At 46.3% G+C, this 17,762-nt stretch overlaps 1 protein-coding gene across 4 annotated transcripts in view; it reads left to right on the top strand.

Moving 5' to 3' along the window:
* ADGRB1 (adhesion G protein-coupled receptor B1) overlaps positions 1-17,762 on the top strand; it is a 380,579-nt gene that overhangs the window by 264,615 nt on the left and 98,202 nt on the right. For all 4 annotated transcript variants that reach the window (XM_083516501.1, XM_083516500.1, XM_083516503.1 and 1 more), the window contains exon 18: positions 4,277-4,427. In XM_083516501.1, the coding sequence (XP_083372627.1) occupies positions 4,277-4,427 (151 nt within the window). The remainder of the gene's footprint in view (positions 1-4,276; positions 4,428-17,762) is intronic.

Raw genomic sequence — 17,762 nt, 5'->3', positions numbered from 1 at the left:
CTACCTATCTGTATCTAGCAGTGGAGGCAGAGCATAGCCATAGTCTCATGTAGTCTTTGATAGCCCCATCTTCCATGACAAATGTGTCTGTTCCTCTTATGAAGGCATCTGAGGTGGTGGCCATCCTTTTGGATTAAGGCCGGGTTCTGAGGCTGCTTAGGCAAACAGCAGCAAGGGATGGAACATTCAGGACAGAAACATGGCAGGTCGGTGTCATGGGCCTCCTTCAAATTGTTGGGGAGGGGGAGCAGTTTTTCACAAAACCCACCAAAGATGAACTCATGGGTCTCCTGTCAGCTCAACTGATGAGGACCTAAGTCACACGGGGAACCTGTGAGACTCTAGAGAGTAACTGAACATCCAAAATTTGCCCCACAATCCTCTGCAATGTGCAGAGCTCACTGGTCGAATCATAGAATCTTAGAGCTGGAAGGGACCCAAAGCATAGCTGTCAACTTTTCCCTTTTCTTGTGAGGAATCCTATTTGGAATAAGGGAATTTCCCTTTAAAAAGGGGGAAAGTTGACAGACCAGATCAAAGGGTTATCTGGTCCAACCCCCTCAATGCAGGAATCTCAGCTAAAGCATCCATGACAGATGGCCATTCAACTACTATTTAAAAACCTCTAAGGAAGAAGACCATAAAGAAGGCTGATCGCCGAAGAATTGATGTTTTTGAATTCTGGTGCTGGAGGAGACTCTTGAGAGTCCCATGGACTGCAAGAAGATCCAACCTCTCCATTCTTAAGGAAATCAGCCCTGAGTGCTCACTGGAAGGACAGATCCTGAAGCTTAGGCTCCAAGACTTTGGCCACCTCATGAGAAGAGAAGACTCCCTGGAAAAGACCCTGATGTTGGGAAAGATGGAGGGCCCAAGGAGAAGGGGACGACAGAGGACGAGATGGTGGGACAGTGTTCTCGAAGCATGAGTTTGACCAAGCTGCAGGAGGCAGTGGAAGACAGGAGTGCCTGGCGTGCTCTGGTCCAGGGGGTCACGAAGAGTCGGACACGACTAAACGACTAAACAACAACAACAGCAAGGAAGAAGAGTCCACCACCTCTCATGGGAGCCTGTTCTACTGCTGAACAGCTCTGACTGTCAGAAAGTCTTTCCGAATGTTTAGTCGGAATCTCCTTTCTTGTAACTTTGCACCTGCTTTGCATCCAGAAGGTGCCAGGTTCAATCCCCACCTTCTCCAGATGATGCCCCCTGCCTGAAATCCCGGAGAGCCTCTGCCAATCAGTGTGGGCAGTAATGAGCTAAGTGGACCAATGTTCTGACAGCTTCCGATACAGGATAGCATGGCAGGTGCTTCGGGGTGCCTTAGTGCTCAGCAGACCACGTGGAATTAGGAAAAGGTTCCCTGTAGTGCAAACAGCCTGTGGAAATTTTCCAGCATATTTGCAGGGAGAGAAATTGGGAGAAAACTTTTTTTTCCTCCCAGAGGGAGGATAACCCTCCATCAATTTCACGATGGTGGAGCTCATCATTAAAGTGGCAGGAGCACATCTTAAGAACTTAAGAGCATAAGAAGAGGCTGCTGGATCAGGCCACCGTCCATCTAGTCTGCCGTTCTCACATTGGCCAACCAGTTGCCCCAATGGGAATCCAACAATCAGGATTCGAACACAAGAGCCGTCTTCCCTCCTGTGGTTTCCAGCAACTAGTATTCAGAATCACCTTAGAGACCAACGGTAGAGACAGAACATTGCCATCATGGCAAGGAGCCATCACTAGCCCTCTCCTCCATAAATCTGCCTAATCCTCTTCTAAAGCCATCTAAGTTGGTGACCATTACTGTCCCCTGTGGGACCAAATTCCATAGTTTCCATAGCTCATTTCCTTTTTTTCCTAAACATGTTTTGAATGGCACTCTGTCCACCATTCTTCATCCTCCACCGAGTCTAGCAATGTAAGAAGAAAGTTAGGTCCATCACAAAATAAATGAAGGGAGGAAAAAGAAAAGGTCAGGAGAATGAATGTCTTCTGATAGATTTCAGCTCAGCCCTGGTTCCCTGAAAGTAGGAAGTGTGAAAGCTGGCGCTATACATCATGGAAATACAGTTCTGTGACAGCAGAGGTGGAAAAGCAAAACTCTGGGGGAAATGAAGGAAGCTTTCTTCATCTGCATCCACATGAGAGCTATGCAGATCAGAACATGCCATGTGGGGAAGACTCTGTAGGACTTTGGAAGTCTTCCATTGGAGCTTGGGGAGTTCGGGAAGCATCGAGAGAAACTTTGGCACTATGTCTTGGAAGGAACATTCTGCATGGCAAGCTATGCATGATGGTGATGAAGTTAAGAGTCCCATATAAAGAAGTTATTCTTTGGTGTACAGTTCTTGAGATTCAGGATGTGTAATAATAATAATAATAATAATAATAATAATAATAATAATAATAATAATAATTTATTTATACCCCACCCATCTGGCTGGGCTTCCCCAGCCACTCTGGGTGGCTTCTAACAAAATATTAAAATACAGTAATGCATCAAACATTAAAAGCTTCTCTAAACAGGACTGCCTTCAGATGTTTTCTAAAAGTCTGGTAGTTGTTGTTCTCTTTGACATCTGGTGGGAGGGCATTCCACAGGGCGGGAGCCACCACTGAGAAGGCCCTCTGCCTGGTTCCCTGTAACTTGGCTTCTCGCAGTGAGGGAACCGCCAGAAGGCCCTCGGCTCTGGACCTCAGTGTCTGGGTAGAATGATGGGGGTGGAGAACCCTCTTCCCTTCCCCACCAAGAAATTAACCCCTTAGGGAAGGGTTAGGGTTATTTAAGGGTGAAGGTCACGTCACACAGTCCAATTATTAGATGTGCTGTTGAACCACATTCTCACCCTGAATTTAGGGCACTGTGAAGAGTCCTGGCATCCCCCAATGTATTCTGGGAACTGCCGTTCATTAAGGTGGCAAGAGCTGTGAAGAGATGCCCTGTCCCCCTCACAGAACTACAATTCACAGAGTTCCCTGTGAAGTGGCATTGACTGTTAAACCGCTCTGGGAATTGTAGTTCTTGGAGGGGAATAGGGATTTCCTAAAAATCACCAGCGCCCTTTAAGAATCTACAGCTCACAGGAGTCTTTTGTTGGGGACACGCCGTGACAGTTCAAAGCTTCAAATGCATAATGTGAATATGGGCCTGCTGGATTTGAAATGCGCATCCACAAATGCAATGTGCGAATAAGTCCAACAGGTATTTTCAAGACGAGCACATCTCCTGCTTAGCCGAAAAGCAGGGTTGGCTGCAAATTCCAAAGGAGTGCACTGAGCAGCAAAGTCCATTTCCCCACTGTGCACCTTGCAATTTTTTCTCTCCCCGCAGCATCTTTTCAATGTAGAATAGCTGTGGGTGTGTGGACAGCTGTGGCTGAGGGTGTGTGAGCATGGGAAGGCCATGTGTGTGCCGGCGCGTGCTGGCTCGGGGTAGTGGGAGAGAGAGCAGCCGTCTGCTCGGCGCTGAGTTTCAGGTTGTTTTGACACCACGAGTCTTCGTGAAAGTGCAGCATGGTGTTGTTGTTGCTGGTGGCGCAGAACGTGAGAGGTGTCCTGGTCAGCTGGAAGGTAGGTGTATGGACTCTAGTGAAGGTCTTCAGCTGGATTGAGTTTGGTAAGGAAGCACACCATCCCTTTGGGGGAAATAAAGTGAAAATTGAGCGTGCCAGGGGGTGCTGCTATGGGCGCATGCAAGGGCTGTCCATGTGTATCACTGATGAGCATGTGGGGAGATTGTGGTCCATCTCCTCTGCTGTGACGTCCACTCCGTGTGAGCAATGGGGCAGTCATCGCAAAGAAGAGGACGTTCTGAGCCCATTGGGGCAGGTTCAGCCACAGCGGGCCATATAGGGGGAGCATTATGGATCAGAGGCTATTTGGGAGTGGGCGGGTGCATTTTTCAAAGGAGGGGGGGGATCACGAGCCATGCCTCAGCAGGGGGGGAAGTTTAGCACATGGGGTTGCGCTGATGAAGCCTGCCACGAGTGATGTCCCAGGTGTGTGGGAAGGCACTGGGTATGTGTCACTGGAGGGGTGTCATATGGTGGGGAGGGCCACGTGGGGGTTGGCTGCTGCTGCTGCTGTCCTGGTTTTTGTTTTTTTTTTTTATCTCTCTCTCTCTCCCTCTGGCAATTTGTTAGTGATGCCTGTTTTTCTTTTTCTCCCTCCTGTCTCTCCCTCTCTCTCCCTCTGTGTGTGTGCATGTCTTTCTCTCCCTCCCTCTCTGCCTCTGTCTTGCTCTCTCCCTCTGCACTGGGCTCCCCTCCCCCTCCCTTCACAGACCCTCCTCCTCCTCCTCCTCCTCTTCGTCTCAGCTTGGCGCCTGGTCCTGGCGTGGCTGCCGAACAGTCCCGGTCGATCCTTTCCGAACTAAATGCCTGTGTGACAGAATCTCCACCTTCGCCATCTTAGCCCAGCTGAGTGCCGAAATGGTAAGTGTGCCTCACCGGCTGTGCGGCATCCAAAGGAATGAAGTCTTGGCATTTGTGTGTGTGTGTGTGTGTGTGTGTGTGTGTGTGTGCGCCGAGAAGGAGGCGGGGAGAGAGAGAGAGAGAGAAAGAGAGAGAGAGAGAGAAGCAAAGGAAATGGTCCAGCGGATGACATTTCAGTGTGACAAGCAGTGCCGTGCAAGGCTGGGTGTGCGCACTCGCGTGTGAGTCTCCGTCTGGGTGTGCATGGCAAGGATATTGCATGTGTGTTTGTTTGTGCATGTGTGTGTGTGTGTGCACGCGCACATTGCAATAAGCATCACCATTGTCAGAAAGCGACTGACATGTGTCTTTGAGAATCTGTGACCTAAATAACAACAATAAAATATCTGGTTCAAGATCATTGCAGCATTGAAATGTCACCATTGTCTTTCGCTGCCTGAAAACATCCTTCTTCTTTTTTCCCCTCCATCAGTGCTGGCTACTGGGTACCCCTAACTGACCCCCTTCCCCACTTATGTCACCTGCAGTTTTCGGCCGGTTGCCTGGACTATTAGAGAGAGATGGGAGAGGCTTGGTGAGAGAGTGAGTGGATGGGATGTGGAGCGAGGAGATCTGTGACTTTGGATGCTTCTGAATCCCAGGCCTTCCTCTATGGATTCATATAGTATTGTTGGTTGATCCTTTTCAGGAATCTTCCTGGCACCTTTTGCTCTTTCCCCGGCTCCTCAAACCCTCCGGGACGCCTCTCGGGGACATTCTTTTGTGATTTCGGAGCGTCACGGCAGCTTTGTCTCCAGTTACTTTGATGCCTTCTTAGCAGCGCCTCAAAATGGGGTCAAAAGGGTGTATTGGCGCTTGTCAAAGGATTTGCCTCACATGCTCTTGCACAAGTAAAGAGGGAGAAGGTAGATGGTGGCTTCTTTGTTATCAAAACTAGGCTGTCGTGGAGGAGGACCGCCTGGTCAGGGCATGAATTATTGGCGTTTATGAGTTTTGCTTGGACTTCGTAAAACAGGAGAGCAAGGAACGATGCCTTTATTTGATTTGTTTTCTCTCAGGTCCACACCCCTTTTTCGCAGTGCTTCAGTTGACTTTCACCCTGTTCCGGGTCCCTAGGTGAACTGCTCCCATCTAGGACCAATCCCACGATGCTCTCGGTGACCATCATCTTGAGCTTCAGGTCTTGCGAGGCCCGTTGGGCCGTTCTCTCCTTCCTCCTCCCTCACTTTGTGAAGAGCAGCTCATCGCGGGAGAGGGAGGGGAGAATCTAATAGGTAGTGAGGAGAGATGGGGGCGAGGGGAGGAGAGGGGGCACTGGGGAAGGCAGGTTTCCCGAGATGAAGGTTTGGTTTATTATTAGAAACACTAATGTATTTGGTCCACTAGTTGCCATGGAAACATCTGCACTGAAGTGGCTTTAAAGATACAGTGTTGTCTGTGCCTGCCTGAGTCCATGGCAGGCCCAAAGCCCAACCCCTTCCCAAAAGTCCAGGCCTTGCATTGTGGGATTAGGTGCTCTAGGAATTTAAGTTTTGAGGACAGCAGCATTTCTCGTGGTGTGTCTGTGCAGGAAACAATGGCGACCATGTTGCTTTCCCCCCACAGTTTTTGCTCTGTAGCCAGGTGAGAAAAGTGAAAATGCTCTCCCTCACCTTAACTCAGCCTTTCTCAACCTGTGGGTCCCCAGATGTTGTTGAACTAAAACTCCCATCACCCCTAGCTATCAAGGTCAGAGCTCAGGATGATGGGAGTTGTAGTCCAACAACATCTGGGGACCCACAGGTTGAGAACCGCTGCCTTAACTGCTCCTCTCTCTTTTTTCTCTCTGCTTAAATGGGTAGATAGCAATTGTAAGAGCAATAAGGCATCAGAGTCTTGCATGCTACTCTCTCCCCCCCCCCCACTGTGAGAATATTGAAAACTTTCGCTTTTTGATTAACCACAAACCCTACTTGGTCTCAACTGTGGCCTGTTAAAACAAGCAAACGTCCAGTTAAGGTTTATGAAACTGGCTTGCATCAACAAACCAAAGTTCAAGGTCTGAATGTAACCCTAAACTGTGGCCAGTCAGTAAAAAAAAATCCCTCATAAATTGGATGTTGCCAAAGGTTTGGAGGCCCTTGAAAAGTTTTGTGCTGTTTGGTGGGATTTTATCTTATATACAACAAATTGAGCCACCTAGAACTTCCTCTGCACAGTGCAGTGTGAAATTTGGCTTTCCTGATGCTCTTAAGTACTTAATATTATGTATCTTCTGGCTATACTGGGCTGCTTTTCAGTGCTTCTATTATTCTTGTTGTATTGATTTGAATAAGAGAAAACAAACCATAGTTGAACTAAAGTTCAGGGTTGGGATGTAACACTAAACTGTGGTCAAACCCTATTGGAAGTGAAAGCTTCTTATCTTCTTATGGCTGTGTTTAAGAAGGAGAAAGTAGGCAGAACACATGAGCTAAGACTCACTGTAACTTGTTTCCATAGTCTATTCTTATATCTGAATGCAGTCTAGGACTCCTCTTTCAGTACATCTTAGAACAGCATCCATTCCCATTTCAGAAGTTTTAGCTCAGCACAGGACTTCGCAAATTCTCCCAGATCCATACCATCTGTTCTCTCTTTGGTCACCCGCTTCACTTACCCACTTTACCCAAAACAACTAAGCACATCTCAAAGGTGGGCATATAGAGAGTCTCTTGACCAAAGAACAGCATCCCATTAGGAATCACACTGAGAAGTCCCTGGAGAAGGTTATCTTTCTCTAATGCAAGTGCAGGATTGATTCACACATTACATATTTTATAGCTATTCTCCTAAAACAGTTATTGGAAGTTCAAACTTGCAAACGTTGCATGGGAACAGGAAGTATGCGTAAGTTTTGTTGGCAGTCATGTCCATCACATGTGTTCATACATAGATGCTCTTTCTTGGGAAGAGTGGATTGCCACATGTCAGGGGTACTTTAGTTGTGATTCCTGTATTACAGGGGATTAAACTTGGGGGGTCTACAATAATCTACAATTATGTGATTCTGTGAGTGTGACCCTGTTGTTCTTGCTTGATCTCTTAGCAGCTTTTGATGCCTTCAACCAGGGCATCTTGACAGACTGTCTCTGTGGCTTGGAACTGGGGGCCACCATAGTTCTGTGGTTCTGCTCCTACATTGAGGGTCAGTTCAAGAGAGAGTGTTGGATCGGTGTAGCTAGACACCCTGGCTGTTAATAATAATAATAATATTATAATAATTTATTATTTATGCCCCGCCCATCTGGCTGAGTTTCCCCAGCCACTCTGGGTGGCTTCCAATCGAATGTTAAAAACAATACAGCATTAAATATTAAAAACTTCCCTAAACAGGACTGCCTTCAGATGTCTTTTAAAGATAAGATAGCTTCTTATTTCCTTCACATCTGAAGGGAGGGTGTTCCACAGGGTGGGCGCCACCACCGAGAAGGCCCTCTGCCTGGTTCCCTGTAACCTCACTTCTCGCAGTGAGGGAACCGCCAGAAGGCCCTCGGCGCTGGACCTCAGTGTCTGAGGTAAATGATGGGGGTGGAGATGCTCCTTCAGGTATACAGGACCGAGGCCGTTTAGGGCTTTAAAGTTCAGCACTGACACTTTGAATTGTGTTTGGAAAAGTACTGGGAGCCAATGCAGATCTCTCAGGACAGGTGCTATGTGGTCTCGGTGGCCACTCCCAGTCACTAGTTTAGCTGCTGCATTCTGGATTACTTGCAGTTTCTGGTTCACCTTCAAAGGTAGCCCCACGTAGAGCTCATTGCAGTAGTCCAAGCGGGAGATAACTAGAGCATGCACCACTCCGGCGAGACAGTCTGCGGGCAGGTAGGGTCTCAGCCTGTGTACCAGGTGGAGCTGATAGACAGCCACCCTGGACACAGAATTGACCTGCGCCTCCATGGACAGCTGTGAGTCCAAAATGACTCCCAGACTGCACACCTGGTCCTTCAGAGGCACAGTTACCCCATTCAGGACCAGGGAGTCCCCCACCCCTGCCCACCCCCTGTCCCTCAAAAACAGTACTTCTGCCTTGTCAGGATTCAACCTCAATCTGATAGCCGCCATCCATCCTCCAACCGCCTCCAGGCACTCACACAGGACCTTCACCGCCTTCACTGGTGTTGAGTTGCGTGATGCCTCAGAGTTCCATTCTGTCTCCAGCACTGCATATGTAGCCATTGGGTGTGACCATTAAGAGATTGAGATTGTGGTGTCATTCATATGCTTTGGGAACCCCTGCTCCATCTCTCTGTTATACCTGAAACAGATGTGGACATCTAAGTGCCAATGTGGTGCCTGGACACAGTAGTGGGATTTTTGAGGGTCAAAAAGTTGAACTGAATTTCAACTGGTTGGAGGCGCTGTGGGTGCTTTGTTCCTGGGATCAGGTATTCTGTCAGTTGTGCTCTCCCTTAAGTAACAGGTATATATAGTCTGGGTGTGTTCCTTGTACCAGCCGTGGAGGCAGCGATGGCCACAAACTTGGATGGCTTTCAAAGAGGATTGGACAAATTCATGGAGGTGGAGAGGACTCTCAATGGCTACTAGCCATGATGGCTAGGCTCTGCTTCCATGATCAAAGGCAGCAATGCTTCTCAGTAGCAGTTGCTCGAAGCCACAGGAAAAGAGAGGACTATTGTGTTTGAATCCTGCCTGTGGGTTTCCCAAAGACATCTGATTGATCCCTGTGCTGGTAAGCTCAAAACTTGGCTACTGTAAATGTGGGGCTGCCCTTACAGTTGGTCTCAAAGTTGCAGCTTGTGCAAAAAGGAAGCATTTACGTTCCTAAACGGGGCAGCCTCCCTTGAAGTCTAACACCTTCACTGAAAGAGCAGTGCCAGCTGTCCATTAGCTTCCAGACCAAGTTCAAGGTCTTGTTGTTTAAAAGCCCTAAATAGCTTGGGACCTGGTTATATGAAGAAATGCCTTCAACCAGTTCTTAAGGTCCTATTGATCATGCTGCAGGCTGTGGAATCCCAGCCCAGGGGCAAGACCCTTCTCTGTTGTGGAATCCAGTTTATGGAGCCATCTCGCCCTGGAAATAAGGCAGGCACCTACCTTGTTGAGTTTTCAATGAGTCCTGAAAATACATTACACACCAACCCTGAATGTTGGGTATTCATTACACACCAACCCTGAATGTTGGGTATACTGCGCCTTTTTATGGATTGGTTTTAATTTGCACTTATTTAAATTTGTTTCTTGGATTGCCTTTTATGGCTGTCAACTACCACAGGGTTGATATGGGAGACGGTGTAGAAATATTTTAATAATGCATACATTCATTGGGGAGGTAGCACTGCTTGTGGATCTCAATTGCTTGTGGCGTTTTGAGGAGACTGGCAGATACAGTAGGTTCCGTGTCAAAACACGAGTGATTTCTGGCTATTTTGGACAAGTATGTGTGTGCCTTCCTTGATGAGTTTGGCTATCAAACCAATTTTTTAAAAAGGGGGGAGGGTTATTTTTATTTTATTTGGGGAGTCAAATAATGGCCAGATCTTTTTGTCAGCCAGTTTCGCAGCAACAGAACAGCAATAAAGACACTTTAATATTCACAAAGTGAGCTCCATTATTAAAAACGATGCAAGTTAATTTGCTGTTAGGAACGAGGGACCTAATTTAATGGAACTAATAACTCTGTGCAAGCATGAGAGCAAGGCAGTCAGTATTCTAGTCCTCATTCATTTGCTCTTTGGGCTTGATAGTAAGCATATTGTATCCAGTTGCATTTTCGTTTTTAAGGGGTGTCCCATTTCCCACAAAACAATGCACTATATAGAGAAAATTCAATATTTCAGCTGTTTCCTCCTCTGGCTAGCCATTTCCTGCCAACCCATTGCCCCATTGCTCTACCATCTCCAACCACAGTGCTTGAAATGCAACTTGACTCAAGCCATTACTTTACTGTACATTCAGAGCCCTCCTTGTACCTTATCTAGAGACGTTTGTCAGTGTTAGGCTCCCTCGTAACTGGTTCTTAACAGTTTTGTGGTCAGGCCACAAAACTGGCTTCACAAAATACTGGCTTCACCAGTAATGGGTTTTACAGAATTTCTTCCAAAGACAAAATCTGTGCTGGGTCAGTTCATCACAAGTCAGGAGCAAAGTCTGCCCCATTCTGTTTCCGTGTGGATTTTTAAAGAAAAATCCCCATATCCTTTACAGTTTTGTGTATATACTTTACATAAACTGCTTACAGAGTTTTGTCAGTCCAGTAGTATATAAATCAGGTCAAACAGAAAATAAATATATATGCTCAGAAGTTTTCGAGGTGAAAAAACCCACTTGTTAGGTTGTCCAAAGCAGTGCTTTTTTTCTTTTTTAAAAAATGTTTAAAGGTACTACTCTCATTTCGACTCAAGAAAATTACAAATCGGGGAAAATAAAGACAGTAAATGAACAAAAGTATAAAGATTCAGAAAATGTTTAGGGGTATGCGTACCCCTGCATCCCCCCAGAAAAAAGCACTGGGCCAAAGTATTCCCAGCTAACCAAGAATGGCAAACTACTGCATGGAGCTCCCATTACCACAGATGTTGAAATCAATACAGGAAGTCCTCCCTGGTAGCTATTCACAGAATCATTTGTTGTTGTTGTTGTTTAGTCGTATCTGACTCTTCGTGACCCCGTGGACCAGAGCACACCCGGCACTCCTGTCTTCCACTGCCTCCCGCAGTTTGGTCAAACTTATATGGTCAAACTCATAACTTCGTAGCTTCGAGAACACTGTCGAACCATCTTGTCCTCTGTCGTCCACTTCTCCTTGTGCCCTCCATCTTTCCCAACATGAGGGTCTTTTCTAGGGAATCTTCTCTTCTCATGAGGTGGTCAAAGTATTGGAGACTCAGCTTCACGATCTGTCCTTCCAGTGAGCACTCAGGACTGATTTCCTTCAGAATGGAGAGGTTTGATCTTCTTGCAGTCCATGGGACTCTCAAGAGTCTCCTCCAGCACCATAATTCAAAAGCATCAATTCTTCAGTGATCAGCCTTCTTTATGGTCCAGCTCTCACTTCCATACATCACTACTGGGGAAACCATAGCTTTAACTATACGGACTGTTGTTGGCAAGGTGATGTCTCTGCTTTTTAAGATGCTGTCTAGGTTTGTCATTGCTTTCCTCCCAAGAAGCAGGCATCTTTTAATTTTGTGACTGCTGTCACCATCTGCAGTGATCATGGAGCCCAAAAAAGTAAAATCTCTCACTGCCTCCATTTCTTCCCCTTCTATTTGCATAGAATTGTAGGATATCTAGTCCAGTCCCCTGCAATGCAGAAATCTTTTGCCCAGCTTGGTACTTGAACCCATAACCCTGAGATTAAAAACCTCATGCTCTACCAACTGAGCTATTCCTCCTCATTAGTGTTATTCAGAGTATTTGTACCCTGCTCTTCAGCCAAAAAAGTTCTCTGAGTAACTTACATACAATCAATAAAAGCAAGACAGTTCCTGCCTGCAGGCTTATGATCTGAAAAACCACAACACACAAGGGGAAAGGGACGGGGTAAATAAATAAAATAAAATAAAACTCAGGCACCAGTTCTTAAACAGTTGTTCTTATGATGACCATCTTGCACCGTTCAGGGGTAGGGGTTGCCAGAACAAGCTGGCCTTTCAGCAGAGCTGAACAGTAAGCACTGCTTTCCATCTCTCCCAATGGTGGAACAGGTCTTGGTCTTCTTAGATATTTTACGTTGTTTTTTTTAAAAAAGTGTTTTTTTGATTATTTTTCCAATATATCCCCAATAATAGCCGCATTATAGCAATAACAGGGACACGGGTGGTGCTATGGGTTAAACCACAGAGCCTAGAACTTGTCGATCAGAAGGTCAGCGGTTCAAATGCCCCGACAGGGTGAGCTCCCGTTGCTCGGTCCCTGCTCCTGACAACCTAGCAGTTTGAAAGCACAAAGTGCAAGTAGATAAATAGGTACCGCTCTGGTGGGAAGGTAAGCGGAATTTCCGTGCGCTGCTCTGGTTCTCCAGAAGCGGCTTAGTCATGCTGGCCACATGACCCGGAAGCTGTATGCCGGCTCCCTTGGCCAATAAAGCGAGATGAGCGCCGCAACCCCAGAGTCGGTCACGACTGGACCTAATGGTCAGGGGTCCCTTTACCTATAGCAATAACAATTATTTTATGTAATTTTACATATTTTTGTTCCATTTCCTCTTAGAGCGTTGCCACACAAACTATACAAAATGCATGTAAATATGTACATTTCCCTGTAAGAGTGGTTCCACCTCATCAAGACCCATCGCTCCGAGCAGGTGATTTCAACACTCATGGCACTGTCGGGAGCCCTCTGTACTAGCTAGCTGCTCTTAGGATGCTGAAACTGCCCTCCTATTTCTTTGGTTATCTATAGTTTATCAAGGTTTTTACAGTACTGCAATAAAACAGCGCAGTTCCTTCGTCCCACCTAGATCCCTTGTCTCCATCTGCTTTCATACCCTTTTTAGTTACAGCACTTTCGTTTTATTTATTTAATAATCGCCTACCACACACATCCCAAGGTGATGAGTGCAAAATGCAATAAGAGACAGCTAAAAAAAAAAGGCATTTTAAAACAATACAGAAAATAGCAGCAGATAAAAAAACCCAGAATGCCAAGTAGACACCCACGATAGAGACCTAGTCATCCAGAGAAGAAGGCTTGTTGGAACAAAAAATGTCTCCAGCTGTTCCCAGGAAGTGGGCGCATGTATTATCTCGAATGCTGTTCCACAGAACAGGGCAGCCAGACTAAAAGTCCTGCTCCATGTTGCCGTGGAAAGGGCTTCGAAGACCTTTGCAACTTGTAGGAGAAGATGACCCATAGACAGAGGTGATGTACTGAGTATATAAGGAATAAGATGGTCTCTCGAGTACATTTCTGATGTTCAGTTGTTGTGTTATGCAGAGCTTAGGTTCACATGCTCAGATAAAGATTAGGGGAAATGCTGTGTTGGGGTCACATGTTAACAACTGTTAAGTTAGAGAAGTTTCCATTTCTGCATTGTGCCACCCGCTTCTTCTAGTTGCGGGTACGGCTCGGTTCCAGAGTTCTGGAAATGTGCTCCAAAATCCCTTACAAGCTTGACTTTTCATGTAGTTTGTGGAGCAGAATTATGGAGGAGGAGATCTTGTATCCAATTTCCCATGCTTGGTGCAACCAAGGCTTTCCAGTGCTAGAATGACTCATTTTGAAACGAGACTGGTAGCTTTCAGACCACCTTGTATGAAAATCCATAAGAGAGAGGGAATCTGGCAATGCACAGAATCTGGGGTGAGGCTATACCCTGGTTCCCATATTGGAGGGGGCAGGTTGAATCAGGTGTGTCTGCTTCAGAATCATGGCATGATGGATTCATCCTCCATCTTATGTAAGGTGGTTGGATCTGTACTTGGTCAAGGTTGCCATCATGGAGCAGAGATCTGAATCCTGTCTTTCCTAGTTCAGACAACACTCTGCAAGCCACCTCCCATTGGTTTAACATTACTTGAATGACTTTGTTGGAAATTTGTTTGGCATTCTCAACAACAACAGCAACAATATTACCTTGGCAGTTGTAATGATGTCAAGCAGATCCATTATACAGTGGTACCTCGGGATGCAAACGGGATCCGTTCCGGAGCCTCATTTGCACCCCGAAGCGAATGTAACCCGTGTTCGCGCATCTGCGCGTACGCGAGTCATGTTTTGGCGCTTCTGCGCATGCGTGTGATGTCATTTTGATGGTCTGCGCATGCGCGCAAGGCGAAACCAGGAAGTAACACGCTCCGTTACTTCTGGGTCGCCGCGGAGTGCAACCCGAATTTGCCTAACCCGAAGCGTATTCATCCCGAGGTATGACTGTACTGGACCAATGTGGGGATTTGTTTATTTCTTGGAGAAGTTGTATGATTGCTATGAAAGCCCTCGTTGCTCCAGTTTATTTAACACATTGTAAGAGCTGCATAGTAATAAATAGCTTTTAGAGTAATAAGAGTATTTTGCACAATGTCATTTATTACAAACTGTGGTTTTTTAAAAAAATCAATCATTTTGGGTTGGAGCTTGGATTCTTGTTATTATTATTTTTATAAAAATAGAATGCTAGGTCAGTTTAAGTGTGGATAACATTCAGAACAGGCCCTGAAAAAGCTCAATATTTTGTTTTAAAATTACATTATTCAGAAAAAAGGACAATGCAATTGTTGTAGATACCACTGTGCAAAACCCTCTAGCAGAATCCAGGGATTTTCCAGATTCATTGCTCAGAATATTTGGCAACCGCAGAAACTCTGCAGCAGCCTTCGCTAAGCTAGTACCCTCCAGGTATCTTGGGCTACAACTCACATCACTCCCAGCCCTAGCACTTGATTGGCAAAGGCTGCTCTACAGAATGTCTCGGATAATTTCCTGCCCGAAATTGGATGGACACCCAGATGCAAGGCACCATCCTTGTCTTTCATCGAGACACAAATCAGTGAGATAGACATTTCCATTCTTCACCCCTTGACTGGCTAGCACAACAGTTTCCAGATCTAGCTCCTGATGGAAACTAAATCAAATAGGGTGTGGGTTTTGGATAACCGCAGACAACAGAACTACAAGGGCGACTTCAGAAACCTAACCTTCCAGAGTCTCTAAATATTACTGCAACCCACATTCATTTTCTAAGTGCAGTTGTGCCAAATAAGTTGTGCCAACTCCAAGGGACAGCTCCAAGGTTTACTGCCAGTGTCCTCAGCTGATATTTCATCTGCCATCAAAACGATCTTCTTCTTCTTCTGTATTGTCGCTGCGGTCTCCATGAGTCAAAGTTTACTATTTGTTATAAAGCATGGGGAACAGGTGAAAGTTGTGTTGCGATTGCAATAGATCACCTGGCTGGTGATTCAAGCTGGCCGAAGAAGCACTTCAGAAGGGAAAAGGGTGGGAATCATGTATTTGACCTGTTACCACTTATCATGATGGGTGAGCTTATGATATATACCGTATTTTTCGCTCCATAAGACACACCTGAACATAAGACGCACCTAGTTTTTAGAGGGGGAATGCAAGGGGAAAAAATTCTTTAAAGGGAGCGCTGAGCAGAGGCTGTATGCATCCCAGGCTATGCTCAGTGCTCCCTTTCACAAGCCGCGCGGAGCGTGTGTACGGTGTTTGCAGGCTTTCCCCAAGGAGGGAGAGGGCAGCCCATCACACTGATGTGTGGCATTTTAGTGTATTTTTGGTCTCTGTGGAAGCCACCCAGAGTGGCTGGGGAAACGGGAAACCCAGCCAGATGGGCGGGGTACAAATAATAAATTATTATTATTATTATTATTATTATTATTATTATTATTATTATTAATTATTATTATTATTATTATTATTCTCCCTCCTCGGGGAAAAGCCCCCAAGAGCCACACACACACTCCGCGTGGCTCTTTAAAGGGAGCGCAGTTCTTGGGGGCATTTCCGGGAGGTGGGGGAAGGGACTGAGGGGCTAAGCCAGAAGCTAGAACAGCAAGAGCTGTGCAGCGATCCCTCTCGCTGTTCTGGCGTAGCCGCATGAAGCCTCCTCAGGGCAGCGGGATGAAGGCTCCCCGTGCCCTGAAGAGGCTTTGCACGGCTAAGCCAGAAGCTAGAACAGCCAGAGGGAGCGCTGCACAGCGATCCCTCTCATTGTTCTGGCTTCTGGGATAGCTGCGCAGCCTGCATTCACTCCATAAGACGCACACACACTTCCCCTTACCTTTTAGGAGGGAAAAAGTGTGTCTTATAGAGCAAAAAATACGGTAAGTCAGGGACAGGAAGTCTGTGGTCCTCCAGATGTTGTTGAACTACATCTCCCATCATCCCTGGCCATTGGCCATGCTGGTTGGAGTTGATGGAAGTTGTAGCCCCACAGCATCTTTGTGTAAGTAAGTTTTTAAGATCATTCTTAGAGAATTCTTGGGGAAAGAGTCGGGCTGCCTCTGAGCTTATCCTCATGAGAGATGGAGGCGGAGAGGCCTGTAAGGATTGGGTGAAATGCCCTCTTCAGAAGAGGAAACATCCTGAATTGCTTCAGAGCATGCTCACACCTGTCCATTGCTGCTAGAGAGACTGGGAAATGTATTGTTAAATCTATTTAACAGATTGAGCTGGGGGAGATTGGGAATGCCGTTTCCTAAGCTCTGAAGCAGTAATAGATACTTCTAGCATTAGTGTCTGTCTGCATTTTAATGAGAAACTACCTAAATGGTCCCACACCTGATGTCATACAATGTGATTACACCTTATGTGCATTTAGCTTGTGCAGTTACAACCTTGCAAGGCTGAAGGCTGGCTGGCTGAAGCCACACAAATTAAATGTACACAAAGTTTCCCTGGTGTGAAAAGAGCTTACTAGGCATAGCCCATCTCTGGGATGGTAGAGAAGCTCATGCCATGATAAATTTGTCAGACTTTTCAGTGCCACAAGACTATTTTCAAAAAATGAAAGTCCAGACAGAAAAGTTGCTGGTTGGGCTTTCTATTGAAAAGTTGTTGAGCTTTATTTATTTATTTTGGGGGACAAATTCATAATTCACAAAAAAATAGAAGTTTTGGAGTTATTTTCAAAGGAAATAGCCAAAAATGACACTGTCAACATGGATTGCCATACACCCAGCTATCCCGTAAAGGTAAAGGTAAAGGGACCCCTGGCCATTAGGTCCAGTCGTGGCCGACTCTGGGGTTGCAGTGCTCATCTCACTTTATTGGCCAAGGGAGCTGCCGTACAGCTTCCTGGTCATGTGGCCAGCATGACTAAGCCGCTTCTGGTGAACCAAAGCAGAGCATGGAAACGCCAGTTACCTTCCTGCCGGAGTGGTACCTATTTATCTACTTGCACTTTGACGTGCTTTCGAACTGCTAGGTTGGCAGGAGCAGGGACCGAGCAACAGGAGCTCACCCTGTCGTGAGGATTCGAACTGCCGATCTTCTGATTGACAAGTCCTAGGCTCTGTGGTTTAACCCACAGTGCCACCCGCGTCCCTTAGCTATCCCATAGATTTTTGCAATTTCCACCCAGATTGACCCAGATTGACCAGTTGGTCAACCAAAGACCTGAACTAGTATAAGACAGCTTCCTGCTTTCCAGAGGGATCACTGTGCTGCAGCAAAAGTACTCAAAGATGCTGGACATATCCAGAATAGTGCAGTCGGAAACAGTGTCTGGGTGGAAATAGCTATCCCATACAAACTGGTCGATCTGGAGTAGAGGCATTGAGGAGAAGCCTCTGACATGGTTCTCTGGCTATCTTTGAACCATGCCTTTTAGATACCTGTCCTTAGCGTCTCTGCACAGATCCTAGAACACCTGGCAACAGAGAAATGTCAGCTTGC

This window comes from Podarcis liolepis (genome assembly GCF_965112155.1).
Source record: "Podarcis liolepis genome assembly, chromosome: 8".
Taxonomy (NCBI): domain Eukaryota; kingdom Metazoa; phylum Chordata; class Lepidosauria; order Squamata; family Lacertidae; genus Podarcis; species Podarcis liolepis.
This window is presented reverse-complemented; position numbering and strand designations above follow the sequence as displayed.